Source organism: Aspergillus thermomutatus, assembly GCF_002237265.1.
Source record: "Aspergillus thermomutatus strain HMR AF 39 chromosome Unknown NODE_146, whole genome shotgun sequence".
Taxonomy (NCBI): domain Eukaryota; kingdom Fungi; phylum Ascomycota; class Eurotiomycetes; order Eurotiales; family Aspergillaceae; genus Aspergillus; species Aspergillus thermomutatus.
The window spans coordinates 43355-66821 of NW_020798195.1; the positions used below are offsets into that span (position 1 = coordinate 43355).

Sequence of the window (23467 nt, forward strand, 5' to 3'; positions counted from 1 at the left end):
TTCTTTGAAGGCGTGATTGCTGGGGTAGAATATGCCATCGGCATAGTAGTAGTTCGCTTGTATTGTCCTTCTTTGACGCACGGACCGCTTGTGCTGAAAAGCAATTTTCATTACTGACACAAATGATTCTGTCCAATTAAGACAATATTGAGATTTCTACGATGGACTGCAATCAATCCGTCCGAATACTTGCATGTGGTGTAGAAGTCCAAAGACAATATTAATAGATAAGCCGACGTTATTGTTGATAGTCAGTGGAACTAGCCTAATGGAAGTCAGAACCGAAGTATCTACCTGATCAGGAAGGTGGGTAGCCGGACGGCGACGGGACAGTCTGAGATTGCCGAAACAACCAATCATGTTGAAATAAATTACTCCATCCCGGATCCGCTTGGATTTGTCATCGTGACTTAGTGGGCACGTCTTATCACCACGTGACTTTGCTGCTTGCTTTCGACTCACTCATCAAGGACTGATCTGCATTATGTCTCGTTTCACTCTCTTGTGGTACTTACCAGGCTTCAGGAGATGTCTCCAGAGAGAAATCCGACAGAGACCTCCCCTTTGCTGGGAACGCAGAGTGGCAATGCTCCCACCGATGGTGCAATTACCAACAATATCCTTCGGGATCCTGAGGCGGATCAATTCAAGGATGACCTGGCGCCGAGGCACAACCTTCGATACATTCTACCTGCCGTTTCCATTGGTGTAAGTCTTGATTTCGTATGAGCTACAACGGCAATATTATTGTTGCTGACGCTGCTGGAAATAGATCTTCCTGTCAGCGGCCGATCAGACTATCATTGTGGCCAGTTATGGACAGATCGGCTCCGACCTGAAAGCCCTCAATCTGACCAGTTGGGTGGCTACCTCTTATTTCATCACTCTGGCGAGCTTTCAACCATTGTACGGCAAGTTATCCGATATCTTTGGCAGAAGAGCATGTCTCTTATTCTCGTATTTCGTGTTCGGTCTTGGTTGTCTGTTCTGCGGTCTGGCGCGAAACATCCATGAGTTGATCGCTGCTCGTGTAAGTCGGCCCATAGAATGACTGTGAGATCTGGATGATGCTGATGAGACATCAAGGTTTTCCAAGGCATCGGAGGGGGCGGCATGACCACTGTTGTCAGCATCCTGATGAGTGATATCGTTCCCCTTCGAGAGCGAGGAGTCTGGCAAGGCATCATCAACATTATTTATGCAACTGGCTCGGGAACGGGTGCTCCACTAGGTACAAGTTACTTCGATTTAACTTGAAGCTATTTTTGCTGACGTTTGATCAGGAGGAATACTGGCCGACTATATTGGCTGGCGGTGGTATGTTCATGATAAGACCAGTCTTCAAGATTGTGTGTTGTTCTAACAATGTTCTCAGGGCCTTTCTCGCTCAGGTTCCTCTATGTGTTCTTGCGTTCCTGGCTGTGTGGATCATGCTAGACCTGCCTGTTCAGGAGGATAGCCATTGGAAAACCAAGTTGCGCCGCATCGACTTTCCAGGAGCTTTTGCGCTCGTTGGAGCCGTAGTCGGCCTCCTCCTTGGCCTTGATCGAGGCAGTAACGTCTCCTGGATGATGCCGTTGACCATTACGTCGCTGAGTGCCTCTCTCGCCATGTTCGTACTCTTTGTAGTGATCGAGGTCTACTTCGCCGCTGAGCCATTTGCCCCTGGTCATATCATCTTCAACCGAACCTTCTTCGCCAGCTACAGCTGCAACTTTTTCAGCTTTGGCGGCTGGCTTGCGGGGCTTTTCTTCATTCCTCTGTACTTTCAAGCTGTCGATGGCGTGTCTGCTACGATCTCTGGCTTGCGCCTCCTGCCGAGTATCGTGGCCGGTGTTTCGGGCTCTCTATTCGCTGGCTATGTCATGAAATGGACAGGGAAGTACTACTGGCTAACCGTCATTGCTTACGGCCTCCTGACAGTGGGCCTGGGCACCATCTACCTTTTCACGGGTGCGGTCACCCAGAGCCTTATCCCTATGGTCGTAGGAATGGTGCTTTGTGCCTTTGGGAACGGGATCGGTGTCACAACCACGTTAATTGCCTTGAGTGAGTGTTCCCTACCTCATTTGCTACCCTCGAGACTCTGTTCAACTGATGTTTTAGTTTCAAACGCGACACCCGAGGACCAGGCCGTTGTTACTGCCTGCTCGTACCTTTTCCGCTCCCTAGGTTCAGTTATTGGTGTGTCGTTATCCTCCACCGTGGTTCAACAGGTCCTGCGCAATCAGCTCAGATTCGCTTTGCGTGATAGCAAAGACATTGATCGTATTGTCGAAGGTGTAAGACAGAGTCTGGACTACATCAAAACTCTCGATCCTACGGTTGGCAGGATCGTGCGAGGTTGCTACGGGTCGGCTACTAACAAGGGGTTTGCCTTTATGGTTGGCGTCGTCTTCTTCGCTCTCGTGAGCAGCTTCTTCATTCGAGAGAGCAAGCTGAGTCGGTGATCGAAACTCGATCGTGGTTCCTGGAGTGGATCAATTGATGGCATGGAACGATTGAGAAGACGCCTAGTTGACGGTATATACGATGACGATCGGGAATTTGTGCATATCTATCTGGCTTTCAGTAGATGTCGATAGACGCGATGACGATATATAGAAACCTCGTACCTCACAAACCCTGTGACGAAATCAGGGCAAAAATGCATGCTGTTCATTGTCTGGTTCTGTTCAATTCACCTTATCATCGTATCGAATGTAGAAGCTTTCGATCGGGCAGATCTATGCGTCATTTCCATTGATTCCGGAGAGACGAGAATCGTTCCAATCTTTCTAGGCGGTCGAGGCAGTGGCCGATCAAAGCCGCCGCTACTGTTTCCCTACAAACACAGCTATCTAGCTATATTTATGCGAAAGCTTTCATTATCCGCTCCTCACGCATCATCTCATATTGTTTAGTACCTACTCTTCTGTTCCTATTTTGACGAACTGTGATGATAATGATGTCAACCTCCTAATCTCTGCAGCAGTTGCAAGCCGCCCAGCTCCGTCATGTCGGAGTCCCAATCACGACCAGTTTCACTGACACGGTATCGTCCTGCTCTTTACCTGCTCACAGGTGTTGCCGCAGCCTACGCTCTTGTATATATTCACAATCATATCCTTTTCCCCTCATCTCCACAAATCCCCCTACGTCGCCGAAGAGCCGTCCGCCGAAGACGAAACGAACCCGATGAAGGCGATGCCAGCAATACACCATCGTACCGCGCGATTGCTCATCTAGAGCAACTAGAACGTCAGAATGGCGTGTACGGCACCTTTCGCATTGAGACTGAGGATGGACGCCGCGTGGAGAGCGGCCTCCTCCCATCCCTCTTGGCTACGCGGGATCAGCTGATGGAGGAAGTCGGCGTCCCACAGGCCCATGCCGAGCGGATGCGCGAGATGATGGAGGAGACATTCCTGGAGTCATTCCTCGCTCTGGACTTCCCGTCGGCCCATACAATCGAGGAAGGGAGTGCGGAGAGGAATTATCTTATCGAGCAGCTGCAGCGGCGGGGGATTTCGCGGACAGGGATCGAGAGGGCGCTGGCACGGTTCAATGAGGACGACAACTACGGCGAGGAGCTGCGACGGCGGCGCCAGAATGGAGAGAGGGTTACGCTGTCTACATCTACATTTCCCGAGGAGTCGGTGCCCTTGCAGAACTTGGATGGTGGTGAAACGGTGGTCGACGATCAGAGCGTCTTCTCCTGGCGGGAAGGGAATAACGAGTCGTCTCCGGCGCAGGAAGGCCAGAATCTCTTGAACCTGCTATATCACATTGCGGAGGATCAGGCGAGGCGAGACGGCTATATCCACAGAGGGGTGACGTGCAATAGCTGCGGTGCCATGCCTATTCAAGGTATACGGTATCGGTGCGCAAATTGCATTGACTACGACCTGTGCGAGACGTGTGAAGCGATGCAGGTGCACATCAAAACTCATCTCTTCTACAAGGTCCGAATCCCGGCGCCCTTCCTAGGGAATCCTCGGCAGTCGCAGCCGGTCTGGTACCCGGGGAAGCCAGCGATGCTGCCTCGTAGCCTGCCACGCGCGCTGGCGAAGCGTTTGATGAAGGAGACCAACTTCGAGAACACAGAGTTGGATGCTCTCTGGGACCAATTCCGGTGCTTAGCGAGTTATGAGTGGGCAGACGACCCGAACAAGTTGCACATGGCAATCGATCGCAAAACGTTTGATCGGTGTTTTGTGCCGCATACTTCCATCCGTCCTCCGCCCCCCTGCCTCATCTACGACCGTATGTTCGCATTCTATGACACGAACAATGATGGATTGATCGGGTTCGAGGAATTCCTCAAGGGTTTGGCCAGCCTAAATAACAAGAGCAATGATGAAAGGTTGCGGCGAGTCTTTCGTGGCTACGACATTGATGGAGACGGCTACGTGGAGCGCAAGGATTTCTTGCGGGTTTTCCGTGCTTACTACGCTCTCAGCAGGGAGCTAACTCGCGACATGATTGCTGGTATGGAAGATGACTTCCTGGAGGGAGGGGCACGAGATGTCGTTCTTGGAAGTCAGCCCGTCAGCTCGGCGTTCCCTGGCAGCATTCCTTCCGGGGAGCCATCAAGGATCGGGGAAGGGAAGCGCTTGAATTCGGCGGGAGATCTTGAAATTGTGGATAACCACGGTGTATTACGTCAAGATGGCAACGACACCGGTGACCGGCACGCTGTTGTAGGTGAGGCAGCTGTCCGGGCCAGATGGGGATCCAGAGGGCCTTTGTTCCCCGCACAACTTGCAGCACCGGTGCAAAACTCGGCTGTCGCAGATTCTGGGCACCAAGATTCAAATGTTTCTCGCGCAAGAGATGCACAAGAGAACGACGCAGACGCAAGCTCCGACGAGGATGGGTCCAGCTCTTCAATGGCTAGCGACTGGCCCGGCGCAGAAAACATTCTCGAACAAGATATTGTTAACGCTCTCGGGACTCCTATCCCTCTTCAAGAGGTCACCGACCCTGAGGACAGAGAACGCGTTGCTGATGTCGTCTTTCGTAGAATGCGTGATGACCACCACAGACTCCTGACGGACGTCCGCAGGGATGGCATTGATGAGCGCTGGAGACGGAGGGCCTTCTACACGGATTTAGAAGATGGTGCCACTGCTCCCGAAGGCTATGTGAGCGATCCTGATGTTGACCATCTATCCGAGGATGAGGATGCGCCCGGCCAGCCTTCAGCTCTCGATTCCCACCCCCCATCCCCCCGCTCTCGGTCGTCGTCCAAGGTGCGCTTTCAGGACGATCTCACTGATGACTACGATGTCAGGTCGAATCCCTCTACTTCGTCTCGCAGTATCCCTGTAGGCGAGCGGTGGGGCGGCTTTGAGATCCCCGAGGTCGAGAAAGACGTCGGGAAGGAGATTTTGTACCAGGTAACGCAGCAGGGGTTCAACGAACTTCTTGACATCTTGTTCAAACCGAAGGAAGATTTGCTCATGGAGGCTTATCGGACTCGCACAGAGCGCAAAATCTGGGCTCGCGAGATCGAACTTGCGGAGATGATGGACCCCAAGAAACGGTTGGCCCAGGAAGGTGGACATGACTCTCATTCGTTGACAGCAACCGACGAGGAACTCCAGGAACTCCTGAATCGGTCTGGTTATTCTTTGAGAAGTCCACAATTGGAGCCTGTTCAACCTGGCTCCGCTTTATCTGTGCGTCCAACCCTGGGGAGCCCTGATGAGGACGTACAACCTGTGCATCTCGCCGATCCTGAAGACGACGACGGCTCGGTTGATTCCGTTCCAGTCGAGAATAGGGTCGAAGAAACCGCGGCTGCGAATGAGCCCTTGCGCTCCTTGACGCCGGAGTTCCAGGCAGCGACAGAAGCCAGCTCACTCCGCGAGATGTCGGACTACGATCCGACGCTACCACAGTACCGACCGAACGAAGAACGAGAACCTCCACATGAAGTGCTCGGCCTACCGGTTCCAGAATTAGATAACGCACTCTTCGTCCCTGTGACTTCTCTCCCGCAAACCGACCTGCAGCAACAGCAGCAGGATCTCCCGGCGGAGCTCCGTCTCCAACCGGGTAGCACCGCCTTCCCTGCACCATCCTCCGTACCAGCCTCTTCGCCAGATGCCGAAGCCACCGCACCCAAGATGCCCCCTTCACCTATCCAACCTCTTCCCCGTGCTGCATCTCCATCGTCCTCCCTCCCGCGACGTCATGGTCCCACGCTTCCTCCGTCCACGCTTACGCTTTCTCGCTGGGCGTACCTGAACCAGATAGAGCGGGAGGCGAAAGAGCGCGGCGGCACTGGCGCGAAGCTCAACTTTGAGGAGTTTTCTCGCCGGATGGCGGCGGACCGGGGACGCAGGTTGGCGTTTGTGGCTAGCTGGATTGAAATGGCTAGTTTTTAACCTTTGTATCTCTCGTTGAGACTGCTGTATCATATAAGGAAGGAAAATATGTGCTTACGAGTGGTCTGCATCTTACGGGTAATGGTAGATAGATTAGGTGGATAAGCATCATATCCTCTTCGGCAATTCGAAGACATGCCATGCAAAACCGTGTTCTAGTGATATATACAGATAGCATGCCATGCCAGCAACCGACCCTAACAAAAAATCAATCCCAGTATTTGATGACGCCCTCCAATCCACCCGTAACCACTTTGCTCGTCTCCTGCGGATGCCAGTCCAGACACGTGGTGGCACCGCCCTCTTTCCCACCGGCCATGATCTTGTGATACATCTTGCCCGTCTTCCAGTCCCAGAAACAGACGTAGCCGCCGCTGTCACCGGAGGCGATGAACTGGCCATCGGGCGAGATCTTCACATCCACGGCGTACCCGGCATTATTGTGACCCCTGAAACTCTTCTTGCGGTTCTGCCGGAATTTGTCCGTGGCGCCGTACACGACGATCTGGTTATCGCCGGACTGGAACGCGACGTATTTGCCGTTTGGATGGGGCGCGGCGCGCGTCAGGGCGAACATGTACGGCTCCGCGATGAACTTGATGGGCACGGGAATGCCGTACTCCCAGGCGCGCAGGGACTTGTCGTCGGAGGTGGAGATGAAGCGGCGGTTGTCGTCGACGAAGGTGATGGTGTTGATGGCGGCCAGGTGGTGGTCGTATTCCTGGACCAGCTCGCCGGAGCGGGTGTCGAACTGCACGATCTTCTTGTCGGACATGCCGGCCAGGAACTCGTGCGAGTGGTCGGCGCCTGGGTTGAAGCGGATGACGTGCGGTGTCTTGCCGGTTGAGAAGCGCGCGATGCACTTGCCGTACTCTGTGTCCCAGAGTTTCATCTGGCGGTCGTAGGAGGCGGTCAGGAAGGTCTTGCCTGACGGGTGGAAGTCCGTGTCTGTGATCGCCTTGGAGTGGCCCGAAAAGGTACGCAGGAGCTCCCGTGAGTGGTACACGTCCCAGATCTTAGCTTTGCCGTCTGCAGCGGACGAGAGCAGCAGGTGGCCGGAGCTTGGGAAGAAGCGCAGCGAGGTGATGGCCTTGGTGTGCGACTTCCAGGTGTGGATGAGCTTCTTGGGCACGTAGTTCTTGATGCTGCCGACCTCCTTGTGCAGGTCGACGTCCAGGTCCTGCGGAACATGCATGTACGTCCGGCCCAGATAGTCGAATTGCTCGGTGCCGTGGAACTCGGTCGTTTCCACCTTGGACGCGTCGTCCTGGTATTCGGTCGCCGCCTTGCTCATGGCGGGCATGTGTGCCGGCGCAAGCTCCTCTTCCTCCTCCACAAACTCCTCATCCGTTCCCAGCTCCTGATCCGCTAAGGCGGCTTCCTCCTCATATACGTGGTCGTCGTCCTGATACTTTGCCCAGGGTCCCAGGTACGCGCCCTCGCCCTCGACGATGCTGGGGTCGCCTTTCTTCTGCCGCTTGGCGCGCAGCGCCGCAGACACCTCCTTGGACGGCTTCATCTGGATCACGTCTCGGCCTCCATGTTCTGCCGCACTATTCAGATTCCCCACAAACTGGCCGGGCGCCGAGGGGTTCCGCGTGTATCCCAGACTCTGGAATGTGCGGTGCTGCGCGGCGAACGTTGCCTCGCTGATGGCGGCCTCTTCGGCGAATCCGGTCGGGACGTTCTTGCGTTTCAGGCCGTTGGCGGAGCCGGCGGGCTTGAAGGGGTTCGCGGGCCCTTGCGACGGCCGCGAGAGATCGTCATATGTTGCGTTGTACGTGAGGGCGTTGGATGTGGTGTTGGCCAGCATCATCTGCATGTGCACTGAATCCTGTGGGATTGTTAGATCTATAGCCTTGAGGTAAGAGGTGACCAAATTTTTGCAAGGATAAGAAGAAAATCTGGCTGCTCAAGGGACCAAACCTCTGTGTTCACTTCGGGCGCTGCGACGACCTTGGGCGCTGGTGTCGCTGTTGCGACCTGGGGCGTTGTGGCGTCATCGTCGCTGGAGTCGTAGGCGGCACCTAAGAATGATGCCATGTTGGAAATATATCCTTCCGGCGATGGAATGAGAGTAAATAAAAGTCTCAAACTGCGTCGGACGGTGGATGGTTGTCGGTGGTTCTGGGAAAAGTGAAGATCAAGCAGCTACAGAGAGAGGGTCGGCGAGTCTGGAATTTTACGGGCGACGAAACAACCACCAGCGAAGACGACGGAGGACGGATGAGGACAACCACACAACCACAACTACACAACTCATGATTTATTCTTCGTATTGGGCATCAAATAATTAGCGTGCATACTCTAGGTCTTTCTGATATTTTCCTGGTAGTTACATCACCCGGAGGGTATCGTACGCTCTTCATTGTCAAGCCGCTCGAGAGGTATATACAGCATTACAGACATCAACAGCATGAAAAATAGCAGAAACATCACAAGCAACAATTACAGTATCATGGCATCTTGGCCAAATCTTCATCCATACATCCTCTCTCTGACTATCACCAAAAGCGGGTGGCCAGGACCAAGAACCCATCTATCATCACCACCACCTCGTACAATCATTGACATCACCCAACATTGCATCTTATACCCGCTGCTTGGATCTTGGCAGTCGCCCCGTCGTGCATGTCTGCCCGTCAGAGTTTCATCACTGATCATGGACAGGTCTTCGACGAGGCAAACGCATCGACACTCAACAGCAAGGTACTGAGGACTAGGGATCTAACTTCCTCCCCGGAACGAGCAAAGACAGCAAACGCATCAGTGACTCCTCAGGGGGAACGGCCGTAACGCATCGCATACTCCGTCTTGTCACGAAGTCAGTGGGATTCGTCGCGGATCAGAGCAACGATCATGCTGTAGAGGTAGAAGAAGAACATCAAGAGGTGGAAGCCCAGCTTGATGAAGGATTCCTTTTGTCATTCGTTAGCTGACCCTCTTCATGTGCGAGATGCAAGTGCCTATCTACCTTCTTGTGCACGTTCAGCTTGCGGAAGATCTCAGTCGCATCCAGAAGGTGCTGGTTCTCCAGGATCCTAGAAACAAAACGCCGGGTTAGCCTGGTATCCCAATTCCCGCGGGGCTCCTATCCGGACGAAACATACTTCTTGGCATTGAACGCCAACAGAGGAAGGTTGAGAACGAGCGCGAGCCAGTAGCCATTGATCATGAACAAGATAGTGAGGAAAGCGTGGACTGCGGCTTCGGGGATGATGTAGGCGTTGAGACGGTTGCAGAGGTCGATGGGGTTGATGTAGTCACTGCGGCGAGTAACCAGATTAGCTTGTGTGTCGCAATCGACTCCAGAGATCGCAAACTAGGGTCGGTGCCTGAGAGCATCCAATGTGACAAACTTACCATTCCAGATCGCTGTACATGATAGTAAAGAAGACCTGCAGAAACAGGTTGACGGCGTTGATGAGCACCGCCAACAGGTAGAGCCACGCTTCACCGGACATGTTGCTGATTGGATTCCTTCTAAGAGAGGGCGATGGAGAGGAAGAAGATGAGGATGAGCTAGAGTTCGAAGCTCACAGGCAGACGGGGGGAGGCTGGTGGAAATAAGGTCTGGAGCTGTGGACTGTGGACTGTGGAGGGGAGAGAGTAGAGTTGGGGGTGGATTCTTCTTCTGTCCAGAAAAGCCGAGTGGGCGGTGAGGCCGAAAGAAGCCTAGACTGGAAGCTGTGATAACGCGAATGATTCCGGGTTAGGAGTTAGAAGAGATGATCAGAGTGATGATAGTTCGGAGTGTTCAGTGTTGAGATATCACAGCACGAGAATGACCTAAGCAAATGGAGAGAAGAATCTGACGCAGGAGGCTGGAGCTGTGGTGGTGGTTCTGTGTGCGGAGTGATGATATAACCAGTCGGGGGAGGATGTCCACGCAGATGGATAGGTACTCAAGTAATCATGTTAAATATGAAATCAGAGGTCCATATAGCTATTCCTCTACTCATTTAGATAAACTCCTAAGACTACTACTACAACGCTTACAATCAGCATAGCTGAAGCTGATTCTCACTGTCAAACAATGACGTTAGGAAACACATGCTTCCATCCACATCGGGCGTCTTCGATCGAGTAAGCACGAGATTTGTTCAGCAACTGTATATATACATCCAGCGTATCATTCCAACGAAAATCCATCCCTAAAACAGAAGGAAGAGACACATATGTCCGTCTAAACATCACAAGCAATCATAACAACGGATGAATGATTATGCATCGCAAAAAGGAACAGCAACCGACAAAGGGTGAAATAGCCAAATTATCTACCGCTTCTCGACAAGCAAGAAATGCATCGCTCCATACGCAATCACGATGAATGCCCCCGAGATGATGGCCAGTCCGATGACATCCGACCAGAACGCCAGGGTATCAAACCCAAATGCGCTCAAGATGGAGGCACCAGGAACTTCAATGTCTAGCCCATACTTGTGGTCAATCAACGTCAAGAAGGTCACTTCATTAACAATCAGTGCCTCGAAACCGTAGTGGAAGATCGACAGCTAGTGAGTGGCATGTTAGCATTTCTCTCCTCAAAAAAACTTCTGGGAGTAAGATAGGGTGGAAACTTACCGTCTGGAGCCACAATGCAGACTTGGGAATCGCATCATGGTTGAGCAAAAGACCGGCAAACAACAAACTGAACAGCATGACCAGACTTCCGATCAAGTTGGCCACGCCTCCGTCACGGAAGACAATACCGATGAACAGGCAAATGTTAGCCGCAGCCAGATTGAAGAGCACAAGCACCAGGATGAAGCGGAAGAACTCTCCCCAAGCAGGAATCAGTCCGGTCATGGGATACACAATGATTCCCATGATGATCGGAGGTATCAGTCTTAGGGGCACGACGTCGAAAACCACCTTGGCGGCAAAGTAGGTAATGGGATGATAGTAGCCATTGGCCCGCTCTCTTACGAACAGAAGCCTTTCCGTGGAGAAGACCGTCAGACTGGTGAGCGTGCTGAATCCGAACAGAGCCAAGATGAAGAAGAAAAGACCCAAGCGGTTCTGGAAGCCCTTGATATCGTCCGTCAGGCCATAGAAGAGATATCCACACAGCACGGCCAGGAGGATCGAGATCGCGTAATGTGTAAGCATCAGCATCGGGTTCCGATACAAGTTGCGCCATGTCCGCTGAGAGAGTATAACAAACTGGCGCAAAAGGCTGACTCTTGGGTAACTCTTTGCATGACCTGTAGCAGCCCCTGACATGATCTCCGCGTTGGTAGAACCGTTCGCGGCGTGAGCTTTCTGAACGGCCGCAACGATCTCATCATGAACCGAGCGAGCTACATCAGAGGAGGCATAGTTGGCGACCAGGATGTCAAGATCGGTTGGGCCAGGGGCAGCAGGTGGCAGCTGATCAGGGTCATCCAGAACCTGGGGTGGAACATGGCCCTGTTGCCGGGAGAGGCGAAGCCATTGCTGAGTGCTGTCCGACACTTCACCAGCGTCTTCCTCATCGGTCTTCGGTGTCGGTGGTGTCTCATGGTCCTTTTTACGAGAGTATAGCTGTTTATCCTGTCGCTGCTTGAGAGAAATCTGTCGTTTACTCCTGGGGCGTCGATTGGACTCAGCGCTGTCCTCGATGCTCGCGTTGGAGGCGCTCGCAACCGACTTCACCGCTCTCAAACTACTCGAGGCAGTCTTCGGGGGTGGCATGTCCAAGAAGGACGACTGATTTCCATTTTCATGTGACCGGGTGACGCTAGCATGCATGGTAAGATCCACGAGGTAGTCCGCAATATTAAAGCCGGGGGGACAGGAGTAGCCTGAATTGTCGAAATACTGCTGACATGTGCTGAATGGGCCCGAGTATACGGTCTTGCCTTGAGCTAGGAGAATAAGACGATCGAAGAGTGCCACAATGTTCGACCTCGGTTGGTGAATAGTAAAAATGACTGTGCGATTGTAGGTTTTGGCCAGAGTAACCAGGCATTCAACCACGTTGAAAGCGTTGAAAGCGTCCTGTGTAGAACCATTAGTAAATAAACAAATGAGGATTGTGGTCACAGCAGACCTGGGACTCTTACCAATCCACTGGTAGGCTCATCCAAGAAGAGAATGCTCGGGCTGGTGACGAGTTCGCAGGCGATGCCAACTCGGCGTTTCTCTCCACCAGAAATGCCCCGGCCTCTGCCTTCCTCAGACCCGATCAACTGGTCTTTAATATGGTAGATTCCAAGCTGCTTTTCGACTTCAAAGACACGCTGTTCTTTAGCAGCTCGGCTCATATCCCGAGGGAGTCTCAGCAACGCGCTGGTCAGGATAGTTTCATGCACGGTTAGCGTTGGCAGCATAGTGTCCTCTTGGTCGACAAAGCCGACCATGCTCTTGAAGTCGTGATCACTGAGCTTTTCTCCATTGACGTAAAAGTCGCCATGCACCGCACCCCGCTTGTTCTTGCGAGCCAGAATGTCCAGGAAGGTTGTCTTTCCTGCACCGGATGCTCCCATGATCGCTGTAATTTCACCCGGGTGCGCAGCGCCTTGGATGCCAGAGAGGATTTCCTTCCCGTTGAGGTAGTAAGACACATTATCCCAGTACAAGGCCGCGGGCTTGTGATCGGCAAGAAGTCTGGAGGCCTCATCATCCGAGTCGTCGGATAGAGGAAGATAGATTCGTCCATGGTAGGATCTGCGGGAGAGGTACCACACACCCAGAATGACGGCCACGACAAAGAGGGCGCAACCCGCAATCACACCAGCAATCAGAGGGGTATTGATTTGCTTGATCGGGCGCGCATACCCTGGGACATCTGTACGATACAAGCACTCGCCAGCATCACAATTCAAAAAAATACTAGGGTCCCCGAAGACGCTCTTGATCAGGTCATCCATTGCCGGCTCCTGAAACTTGCTTCCGTCCCCCGGACTGCCACCTTCAGTGGATAATGTTCTGAAAGAGGCGGGGCCCTTGATCTCCTGCGCAAGAAATTCTCCGATATCAATCGAGCCCTCCTCACCACAAAGCATGCGTCCTGGAATGCACTTGCAATTGATATTTTCGCAGTTATACGTAGACTTATTCTGGTTGTAGCCTGTCTCCATATCCCATTCGCAGGTGTCCAGGGCGCAGTAGAAGGACTCTTTCTGGTCCACCCAGAACTGAAAGTTGCAGGTGTGGTCGTCGGCCTCACACGAAAACGTCACCTGGGGCTTTCTGCCCTGGAGCTGGTCCAAGATCTTGCGATTGGTCACGTCGCACATCTGGTAATTCTCCTTGACCGTGACGCCTTGCTTGTAGCAGACGCCTCCTTCACCTTCCGGCATCATTGCATTGCAAGCATCGTTCGTCTCGCAAACGTTGCAATTAATACCGCTCCAGCCCTCTTTGCAGTCGCAGGACCCACCCTTTCGCGGCGCTCGATTCTCCCCGTCGGCTAGAGAGCCGCAGACTGGCTCCGAGCAGTCATCACCACCAAAGCCAGGCGGACACACGCATTTGCCGGTGAAGCTGTTGCAAGGCGCAAATTGGGCGCATTGAAAAGCATCGAGCTGGCAGTTGAAGCACGGAGGACATTCGGGAGGTCGGTCATCGAGCACCGAGAAGAGCGGGGGGAGTAGCTCGGACTGGGAGTAGTTGCTGCGGGCTGACGTACTTGATGCGCTTAACGAGAGGAGAGCGGCTAAGGAGAGCCGTACTGTAGGTTTCAAACGCATGATGACTGATCTGTATGCGAAGATCAATCAAAGGAGGTTTTCCTCTCGCTCCGTGAGCGGACTGGTACCAGACGGAGCAACAAGGTTATCGCCGACCGCCGAGTATATCAAGCAAGAACAACCAGCATTTGGAGAATCAAAACAAAATGAGAACGATCTGGACAGAGCCTTTTAAACAGGCAAGATTTAATGATTGTATCAACGATGAATATGGAAGAAAGATGGAGAGGGCGTTGAGATGGAGTAAGGAGAGACGGAGAGGTTGGAGTGCAACCTGGAACACGCCAGTCTGGTAGTAGCAGTGTCGGATGACGAAGGTGGTGCCTTGGCTGGGACGGGTAAAAGGCGGAGAAGCGATAGAGAGGGGATGTTGTGGTGCCTGAGAATTCTAAGTCGTGGGTAGTGTCCCCTGTGCAGGAGTACATAGCTGCTAAGTTACTCTCGTGGGTTCAATCATCTTCCTACAATCATGTCTGTTCTTTTCGACAGAAATATCAATATCTCCTGAGATTATTGCTCTGCTTCTATCAACTTCAACTCCTCATGCGGAGATAGGCCGATCCACGTGACCTGTACCTGAATCCAAGCAGCGATCGCAGAGAGAAGAAGCCGGAGGAATTGAAACTTGAAATGTGAACATGTAAGTTCATTGTCTATTAGTGGCTGTACACAATCAGATACTGTAACTCATTTATATAGCCGACATCATGGTACAAATCAAACCGTGCCGTCGAGCAAGTAAGTCCAACACACACATCATTAGCCTATAACTTCCCCGCATTCCTCTGCTTCTGCTGACTCGCATTGCAGTGGATGGATGAGTATGAGACCACAGCCATACAGATATTGCAGAGACTTGCTGTGCCTCCATCTCCATTAAGGACCTCAAAGAATTATCGGAGGACAAATCATGGAATCCAGTAGACTTCTCTACGAAACTCACTTACGGTTCAATTCGTGGTTCGGAGAAACTGCGCCAAACATTGGCCAATCTCTACTTCGTCAGGACTCCCACTGCATTACCAGCTGATAATGTCTTGATCACGGCCGGCGCGATCCAAGCCAACTTCCTCCTGCTCTATACTTTGATCGGACCTGGTGATCATGCCATCTGCCACTACCCTACCTACCAACGACTCTACTCGGTGCCTGAATCAGTCGGGGCCAAAGTGAGTCTCTGGAAGGCAAAGGCGAATGATGGCTGGAAGTTGGATATGAGTCAGCTCAAAACACCCATCAAACCGAATACAAAGTTGATTATCCTCAAGTATGCTTTTCCACTACGTCCGACTGTGTTGCAGGTATTTCTAACACTTCTTGCTCTCGTAGTAATCCCTGAAATCCCACCGGCGCTATCATCCCTCAAGCAAACCTAAAAGAAATAGTGGAGATCGCTCGTAAATTATCCATCATCATCCACGCTGACGAGGTGCACCGACCAATCTTCCACTCCATTACTCCGATGGAGCCGGAGTCCCCGTTATCCCTTCTATCCCTTGGATACGAGAATACTGTGGTAACCGGGTCAATGTCCGAGGCATTTAGTCTGGCAGGTCTACGAGTGGGTTGGATTGCTTCTCGCAGTTGGTCAATCCTCGAGTCCTGCGCCGCTGCTTGAGACTATACAACCATCTCGGTCGGCCAATTGGATGATGCTATTGCAAGCTATGCCCTTTCACCCAGCTGCATCCACAGCTTGTTGAAGCATAAGACCGAGTTGGCCAAGAAAAACCTAGGGATCCTAGAACAATTCATCGAATCTCATCGATGGGCGTGTGACTGGTTCAAGCCGCGCGCCGGCACGACGGCGTTCGTACGCTTCAACAAACGGGAAAACCTATAGACGATGTTGCTTTTTGCAAAATTCTTCTTGAGCGGACCGGCGACATGTTTGTACCAGGCAGTCTCTGTTTTGGTGACGGAGAGGACTTTGTAGGCTATGTCGGAATTGGTTTTGTGTGTGAGACGGAGGCTTTGGAGAAAGGAATGGCAGCATTGAAGGAGTTCATGGAAGATAGCTATGACGAGGTGCCAGTGGTCAAGAAGAAATAATCTTCATCACTTGGGAGTCAAATATTTGGTGTAGCACATAGTCGTGTACTGTATGTAGGGGTGTGTACCTAGGCATAATATACTCGGCATATACATAGAGCACATGTGATGGTGCATAAAGAGAACCTCTACCTCTCTCAAGCTATCCTTACTCCTGAGCGGTCTTCGGCCTTGAATGAGAAAAACAGGAAGTCAAGTCATACTTAAGATATCCAGACAGGATCCACACTTGCTCTACGGAGTAAATGCGCTTGTTCAGTGTTCACTATTATTATTATTATTATTATTGCATAGCTGTGATCATAACTCTGGCGTGGGCCGTTTCCGCGCCGGATCCAGCCAAACCGCCAAACCGAGGCATCAACATGTCGCCTCGTGCACTCCCATCAGCACATCCTCTTCATTCTTATATTTCCCCTCTTTCTAATCCCATTAGACTGGTCTTCTCTACATAGTGATTGTATTGTGCTTGGACTTGTTCGTTGTACTACCAGTTGTTCTGTCAAGTCGTTCTTGCTCCTCACCCTCACAATGCTACCCATTCCGATCCCGTCTCTTCCAGGTATGTCTTCATTTAAGCGATCGTACTCGAAGTGTCTAGTCATATTTAGGATCCTAGAGACCCTGTTATTGTTGATATCTGTCATAAAGGTGATACTAATTCTACGTCTTCAGATGTGCCCCTCTCACTCTCCGGCCCAGCCGTCGCCACGACGCTGGCTTACTTGAACGCCAAGTACTCACTCTTCTATGACATGACATTGATCAAGGGTTTGTTGAAGATCGCTGTGAAAACTAGCATGGCACAGCGCCGCGACCGCCTTAACCTATTTTACATCCTCGAAAACCACGCCCTTTCCCCGTCGACTAAAGACCAACCGTTCATTGTCTACAATGGCCGTACCTGGACCTTCCACGAAACATACGAGCTGGCTCTGCGTTATGGGAATTGGTTCAAGACAGTGCACAGCGTCAAGCCAAAGGAGATTGTTGCCTTGGACTTTATGAATTCATCAACATTCATCTTCCTCCTGCTGGGTCTATGGAGCATCGGTGCTGTACCGGCATTCATCAACTACAATCTGACCGGAAAACCGTTGACACATTCGGTTCGCACGTCGACCGCCAGGCTCCTGATAGTCGATGAAGAAGTACGCAAATGTTTTCCGCCAGAGCAGTTGCAGATCTTCGCTTCCACCGACTTCCGCGAGGACAAAGGTGCTGTGGAGGTGGTGTTCTTCACGCAGGACGTGGAAGCTCAGATCATGCAGACTGAGGCTGTTCGTGAGGACGACAAAGTGCGCAGCGGCCCAGTTTTGCGTGATATGGCATTGTTGATCTACACCAGTGGTACTACCGGACTTCCCAAACCCGCCATTGTCAGCTGGAGGAAATGCTGGACGGGCAGCACTTTTGTGACCAACTGGTTAGGCATAAAGCCAGCGGACCGCTTCTTCACAGTACGTTGATCTGCCTTACACATATCATCTGTGGCAATGCTGATAAAACCAGTGCATGCCTCTATATCACTCTTCTGCTTGCGTCCTTGGTTTCATGTCCTGTCTGATGAGCGGATCGACGCTGATAATCGGCCGTAAATTCTCCGCTAGGAGCTTCTGGAAAGAAGCCCGTGAGAATAACGCCACGATCGTTCAGTATGTGGGTGAAACGCTACGATATCTCCTGGCCGTGCCACCTCAGATCGACCCAGTCACAGGCGAAGACCTAGACAAGAAGCACAACGTCCGGGCCATCTTCGGTAACGGTCTACGTCCCGACATCTGGAATCGGGTCAAGGAGCGGTTCAACATTCCCACGATTGCCGAGTTCTACGCCGCAACCGAAGGCACCTCCGGATCATGGAACCTTTCCTCTAACGACTTCACTGCAGGAGCCATTGGCCGAAACGGTGCCCTGACCAAACTAATCTTGGGCAGCGGTCTCGCCGTCGTCGAGGTAGACCACGAGTCTCAGCAGCCCTGGCGCGACCCGCAAACCGGGCTCTGCCGCAAAGTCCCCCAGGGCGAGCCCGGCGAGTTACTCTACGCAATCGACCCCAACGACCCCTCGGATAAATTCCAGGGCTACTTCAAGAACTCCAAGGCCACAGAAGGTAAAATCATTCGCGACGTCCTCCGCAAGGGCGACGCATTCTTCCGCACGGGCGACATGGTCCGCTGGGACCGGGAGGGACGGTGGTACTTCTCCGACCGGCTCGGCGACACCTTCCGCTGGAAATCGGAGAACGTCTCCACGAACGAGGTGGCCGAAGTCCTCGGCACACATCCGGACGTGCACGAGGCCAATGTCTACGGCGTGGCATTGCCCAACCACGACGGCCGTGCTGGCTGCGCCGCCGTCGTCTTCCACCAGCAGTTACAAGCCGCTAACCCGTCTGAACTCGCTGAGCCGTCCCAGAAAGTCCTCGACAGTCTTGCGACTCACGTCCTGAAAAACCTGCCCCGGTTTGCGGCCCCCTTGTTCCTCCGCGTCACGCCGGAGATGCAGGCGACAGGCAACAACAAGCAGCAGAAACATGTCCTGCGCACCGAGGGCGTGGACCCTGCGCTCGTCAGCGGCAAGGATAAGCTGTACTGGCTGCAGGGGAACACGTACGTACCGTTTGAGCAGAAGGACTGGAACCGGTTACATTCCGGACATGTCAAGCTGTAATAATACCATTCTTTTTTTCGCCATGCACCCCACCTTGGTAGCAATTATTGCCTTCCTTGATACCCTGCGCGACCCTCCTATCTCGCCCTCGATGTGTTCATCGACTACGATATTGTTATAGTTTATGATGAGCGTTTATATAGCCAAATCCACTTTTATTTGCAGTACACTTCGATGATGAGAAGGGTATAGATCACCGTCCCAGGAACCGTAACTCAATAACCCGAAGAGGCGGGTACACGCTAACAGCGAATATGAACGCTAACCACATCCCCAGATCACAGCCGTCAGGAAGAGTCTGAGCGACAGGCCCACTGAAGAACGATTGATCCTGTGAAACATCAGTAACGCGAAACCCCCATAAGCACAAGGAACACAAGACGTACCATCCCGAGAATGGCCCCAAGGCAACCCGCCCCCAAGCTTCCACCCGCCGCCCAGCCACTGGGCAACTTCGTCGCATCATCCCACCCCTCCCAATCATATGCCCCCTTGTCGCGGTACGCTCGCATGACTATCTCCTCCAGCACGATCCCGAACCACGCGACGATCCAGTAGCTCATGAGCGGGAGGAAATCCTCCATGATATCGCGCAGGTACTCGCGCGCCATCACGGCGGAGACGGTATACGCGACCACCTCGAGGGTTGTCAGGAGGGGCCGCGGGATGCGCGGGCCCAACTTGCCGAGCATCTGCAGATTCAAGCCAGCCGAGTACGTGGCGGGGATATTGTTCGAGACGGCGGTGATGACAAGGATGGCGGCGCAGAGGCTGCCGAAGCCGCAGAGGCCCGAGAAGGAGAGCGCCAGGAGGCCGCCTGGGGAGTCGGCGAAGACAGCCATCCAGGCGGGATTGGAGTAGAGAGATGTGGCCAGGCCGATGCCTAGGATTGTGGTGAGGACCATGGCGAGGCCCATGCCTGCCGCGGCGGAGAGGAACATGCGGGTGGGTCGGGTGCTGGGTGGGAAGTAGACGAAGTAGTCTGCGCTGGAGGGGGTCCAGGTGATGGCGGAGGCGAAGCAGAGGGAGAAGAAGGAGAGGCGGTGCGCGGATGTGTCCGGGGGGAGGTCGGGGGAGAGACGATGCGCGGGATCGAATGCTGGACCTGCGCAGCCGATCATGATACAGAGCACAGAGAGTGAGAGGACCCAGGCGTAACGGGACCAGAGGTGAAAGAGGTTCATGCCGAAGGTGGCGATGCACCAGGTCAGGACAGCGACGACAACAATGCCAACGGTGACGGGCGTCTGGCCGTTGGAAATAGTGAAGATGATCTGGCCACCCAGAATGCAATTGACCATGCCGTAGCCTAGCATAGTCAGAATGTTGAGCAAGCAGCAGACCTTGCTTGGGTAGTAGCCGAGAAAGTATCGCGTCACCACCAATGTGCGATGACCGCTGCGTGGTCCCCAGGTACTCATGTAGGCCACCGCGATACTTCCCAGAATACTACCAAAGACACCACAGACGGATGCGGTGCCTAGGTCTAGGCCATAGTACGAAGGTCCATACAGGCCCACGATGATGTTGTTGGCTGTGAGGGAGGAGTTCAGCCAGAGTAGGAAGATTCGCGTATAATCATCTGGACCAGCAGGTTGACGCGAATTAACTCCGACTCGCTCTATACCTTGAGTCTCTACCCCTGCGAGTCGACAGAGCCTTGCGGTCCATCTTTGGAAGGAGGAAGTAGACTTGGTGGCATTCGAGACCTCAATGACCTCGGTCTTGGTATCGAGTTTTGCATGATCATAGCCCAGCTCGAGGTCTGTCATTGGAAAGACTGCTCACGGAGAGGAAGGAGATTTGTGAAAATGTAAAATATAGTCATTGGGATGGATATACTACCAGGTCAAGGGATTGCCAACAGTTTCGTCGACCAATATATAGACAAATGCCTGGGCGAGAAGGGAAATTGCATCATGGCCCTCAACAGTCGCAGTGCAGGTAGCAAACGTGACACCGCAAGTATTTCATTGATGCCTAAAATGGAGTCGCCAAACAGCTTCAACAGACGCTCATGTCCGAATGTCCCAAGAAAAGACAAGAATGAAGGCCCAAAGGGCCTAGATTGCGACCTCCTGTGACCCCTTGAATAGGTTACACAAATCGCCTGTAGAGCGCAGGGAATGGCAGGATAAGACGTTAATGATAACGGCACTCTTCAGCCGTCTGCGTAGAAGCAAGGGGAGATGCAATTGACCAGAGACTGCTCGGTTCCTTGCTTTTTCCAATAGTCTGCATGCCGGTTCCTTGCACTCTTGCCACTTGGAGTGTTCGGATGATACACGCAGGGATGAACTCGACACTGCATTCTTCGGTCAAAAGACTCGAACTTCGACAATCTCCTGGCTCATTCTAGTCAGTATGGCATAGGGAGGTGACATTCACCATATCATAGAGCTGCCTTGAGGAATGTCATGGTGATACTCCGATAAACAATAGAGTCCCGACTTTTGACTCCTCACTCTCGATGCTTGTTATCAAGATGAGGCGTTTGATTGCATAAAATCTTTCCGCCACATCTAGACTCTATGCCGAGTAATGCCACGCATACCGTACAAGCAGCACGGCGTCCGTGATTCAAGGCCCTCGACTCGAAATGTGGTATAGAGAGATGAGACTGCCATACTCCGAAGATGGACGGCGCATCGCTAGAACATAATAGAGATAGCTCGACTGCGAGGTAGACCCTGGCCTTGATCTCAGGTATAGAGAACAGAGAGATTGGCAGGCTGAGAGCCTTTTAAGTCGGCACCCTGCCCATTATATTAATGTCTGCCATTCCACATTACGCGTCACATCGTCCCAACCCAGTAACTGATCATCATGACCACCTCAGGTCCCCTCCCAATGGAACGATCAGACTGAGAAATCAGGTCCCTGAATCCATATTAAATCAAGCGTATGAGACCTGGGCCAATAAATTGTCCCATACTCCTAGGAGAGCTTCTGTTGGGTGGAAGAAGACTGGGAGAAGTCGACGGGACGCGGTGACTCGGAAAGTGGCCGACCAGGCTGACCAACAGATTCCGAGACCGGGACTGTTCTCGGGGACAGCATCCGGGGTCCGCCTTCTTTCCCCCACATTTCGAGACGCCTTCTCGGCTTCATGCTCACTCGCCTATATTTATGTTGCTTCTTCGCCAATGACCACATGGACTGGGCATAGTCCTTTTCATACCTCTGCAGAGATAGTCTACCTTGCAGAAATGTCAGTAAGGACTCGTCTGGCCTGCCAATTTGGCTGTTTCCTCTCAAGGGGTTATACTCCCTCCGTTCGCCAATTCTCAGTGCATCATCAGCTGTGCTCGCAATCGGAATCTGCTTCATCCATTGCCGCTTCATTTCTTTCTCGATTTAGATCCCTAGGACCTCAGACTCGCACTCAAGTCCTTGATTCCAACCAGCTCCAACTCTTAACCCTCACTCTCAACCGTCCGACTCTATACCCCAACTCACCAGTACTCTCCGATGCTTCGGCGCCATTGCAGCAAGGTACTCCCCTGCCTGCAGGATACCATTTGGCTTATTTCACTCCAGCTTTCTTGGAGAGTGAATTAGGCGCCGACGGCACCGATATCTCGTACAACCCCGAGTCACCGTTTACTCGGCGCATGTGGGCTGGCGGCGAGGTACAATGGCCACGCGGTCCAGACGGAAAGCCTAATCCGTTGAGGGTAGGCCAAGAGATCCAGGAAACGACGAGGGTCCTCAGTGCGGAGCCTAAAATTGTCCGTAAAACCGGTGAGGAGATGATTGTCGTAGGGGTGGAGAAGGAGTTTCGAAATGAGCATGGTGTAGCTGTTTTGGACAGAAGGTGAGCACAGAATCCGGGACGCAGTGAACGACAACTGTAGCTGTAGGACCACAGGTATTGTTATTGGACTCTACTAACAGTAACAGGAACTGGGTCTTTCGCAAAGCCCTCTCACCGTCATCGTCATCAGTATCAACGAATCTGCCAGACCCGATCACACCCTCTGGGCCGGCCTTTTCAAAGACTTCGACAACCGGCAATGTCCACACACGAACAATGAAGCAAACGGCCGTCACTCTGTTCCGTTTTTCGGCTCTGACGTTCAACCCACATAAAATTCATTATTCACTTCCTTGGGCTCGCGACGTAGAGGGCCACAGGGATATTGTCGTCCACGGCCCGCTAAACCTCATCAACATTCTGGATCTGTGGCGCGACACGAGGACGTCAACATCTACCAGCGAAGGTCCCGAGCCCGTACTTCCCCAGAGTATCTCGTATCGGGCGACGAGTCCTTTGTATGCTGAGGATGAATATCGGGTCGTTCTTGAGGATGAGGATGGTGTTGCCAAGGTGCAAGTCATTGGTCCCGATGGAAGGACAGTGGCCATGAAGGCGGAGATCAAGAGCTAAACCATCAATCGCATCAATTGCCCTGTGAGTATCTGCGAGACAGAGGCAACTTAAATTTCAGCCTCATTGAATAGAAGTAACTCGCTAGGACTGGCCAAGGATTGCATATATTGCAGTGGGTACTAGTAGTGACTACAGGAGTGACCCAGGGATGGCTGAGCTTTGGCGCGAGCTTAAGCAGATGGAGGATCATGTCCTTGGGTACATCTTGACGGTCTTACAGGTCATCGCACTTTTGAGTGGGACACTTGACAAATTCGTAATAGATACTCAAGGTATCCTACTGATTGGTGCCTAGGAAA

At 52.6% G+C, this 23467-nt stretch overlaps 9 protein-coding genes across 9 annotated transcripts; 5 read left to right on the forward strand and 4 right to left on the reverse strand.

Moving 5' to 3' along the window:
- Positions 1–528: 528 nt before the first annotated feature.
- Positions 529–2450, forward strand: CDV56_105280 (putative MFS multidrug transporter; the record flags this gene model as incomplete). The annotated part of the gene is made up of 6 exons (XM_026758899.1): positions 529–708; positions 773–1030; positions 1087–1231; positions 1284–1317; positions 1376–2049; positions 2107–2450. 6 exons carry the CDS (start codon positions 529–531, stop codon positions 2448–2450), a joined length of 1635 nt encoding a protein of 544 aa, XP_026613001.1.
- Positions 2451–2996: 546 nt separating this feature from the next.
- Positions 2997–6374, forward strand: CDV56_105479 (EF hand domain protein; the record flags this gene model as incomplete). The annotated part of the gene is made up of 1 exon (XM_026759098.1): positions 2997–6374. One exon carries the CDS (start codon positions 2997–2999, stop codon positions 6372–6374), a length of 3378 nt encoding a protein of 1125 aa, XP_026613002.1.
- A 208-nt stretch (positions 6375–6582) lies between these two features.
- Positions 6583–8417, reverse strand: CDV56_105747 (WD40 repeat domain-containing protein; the record flags this gene model as incomplete). Its single annotated transcript, XM_026759366.1, has 2 exons — positions 6583–8208; positions 8301–8417. 2 exons carry the CDS (start codon positions 8415–8417, stop codon positions 6583–6585), a joined length of 1743 nt encoding a protein of 580 aa, XP_026613003.1.
- Positions 8418–9199: 782 nt separating this feature from the next.
- Positions 9200–9838, reverse strand: ERV14 (cornichon family protein; the record flags this gene model as incomplete). Its single annotated transcript, XM_026759555.1, has 4 exons — positions 9200–9292; positions 9349–9415; positions 9485–9640; positions 9738–9838. 4 exons carry the CDS (start codon positions 9836–9838, stop codon positions 9200–9202), a joined length of 417 nt encoding a protein of 138 aa, XP_026613004.1.
- Positions 9839–10651: 813 nt separating this feature from the next.
- Positions 10652–14050, reverse strand: CDV56_106034 (putative ATP-dependent permease ADP1; the record flags this gene model as incomplete). Its single annotated transcript, XM_026759653.1, has 3 exons — positions 10652–10888; positions 10959–12356; positions 12422–14050. The coding sequence occupies 3 exons, from the start codon at positions 14048–14050 to the stop codon at positions 10652–10654; spliced, it is 3264 nt and encodes a 1087-aa protein (XP_026613005.1).
- Positions 14051–14757: 707 nt separating this feature from the next.
- Positions 14758–16102, forward strand: CDV56_106304 (uncharacterized protein; the record flags this gene model as incomplete). Its single annotated transcript, XM_026759923.1, has 4 exons — positions 14758–14788; positions 14894–15317; positions 15734–15863; positions 15926–16102. The coding sequence occupies 4 exons, from the start codon at positions 14758–14760 to the stop codon at positions 16100–16102; spliced, it is 762 nt and encodes a 253-aa protein (XP_026613006.1).
- A 531-nt stretch (positions 16103–16633) lies between these two features.
- On the forward strand, positions 16634–18775 carry CDV56_106415 (putative long-chain fatty acid transporter; the record flags this gene model as incomplete). Its single annotated transcript, XM_026760034.1, has 3 exons — positions 16634–16664; positions 16778–17562; positions 17615–18775. The coding sequence occupies 3 exons, from the start codon at positions 16634–16636 to the stop codon at positions 18773–18775; spliced, it is 1977 nt and encodes a 658-aa protein (XP_026613007.1).
- Positions 18776–18968: 193 nt separating this feature from the next.
- CDV56_106567 (purine-cytosine permease family protein) lies at positions 18969–20547 on the reverse strand (the record flags this gene model as incomplete). Its single annotated transcript, XM_026760186.1, has 2 exons — positions 18969–19106; positions 19162–20547. The coding sequence occupies 2 exons, from the start codon at positions 20545–20547 to the stop codon at positions 18969–18971; spliced, it is 1524 nt and encodes a 507-aa protein (XP_026613008.1).
- Positions 20548–21984: 1437 nt separating this feature from the next.
- CDV56_106736 (hydroxyacyl-thioester dehydratase HTD2) lies at positions 21985–23165 on the forward strand (the record flags this gene model as incomplete). The annotated part of the gene is made up of 2 exons (XM_026760355.1): positions 21985–22592; positions 22679–23165. The coding sequence occupies 2 exons, from the start codon at positions 21985–21987 to the stop codon at positions 23163–23165; spliced, it is 1095 nt and encodes a 364-aa protein (XP_026613009.1).
- Between the last annotated feature and the right edge of the window lie 302 nt (positions 23166–23467).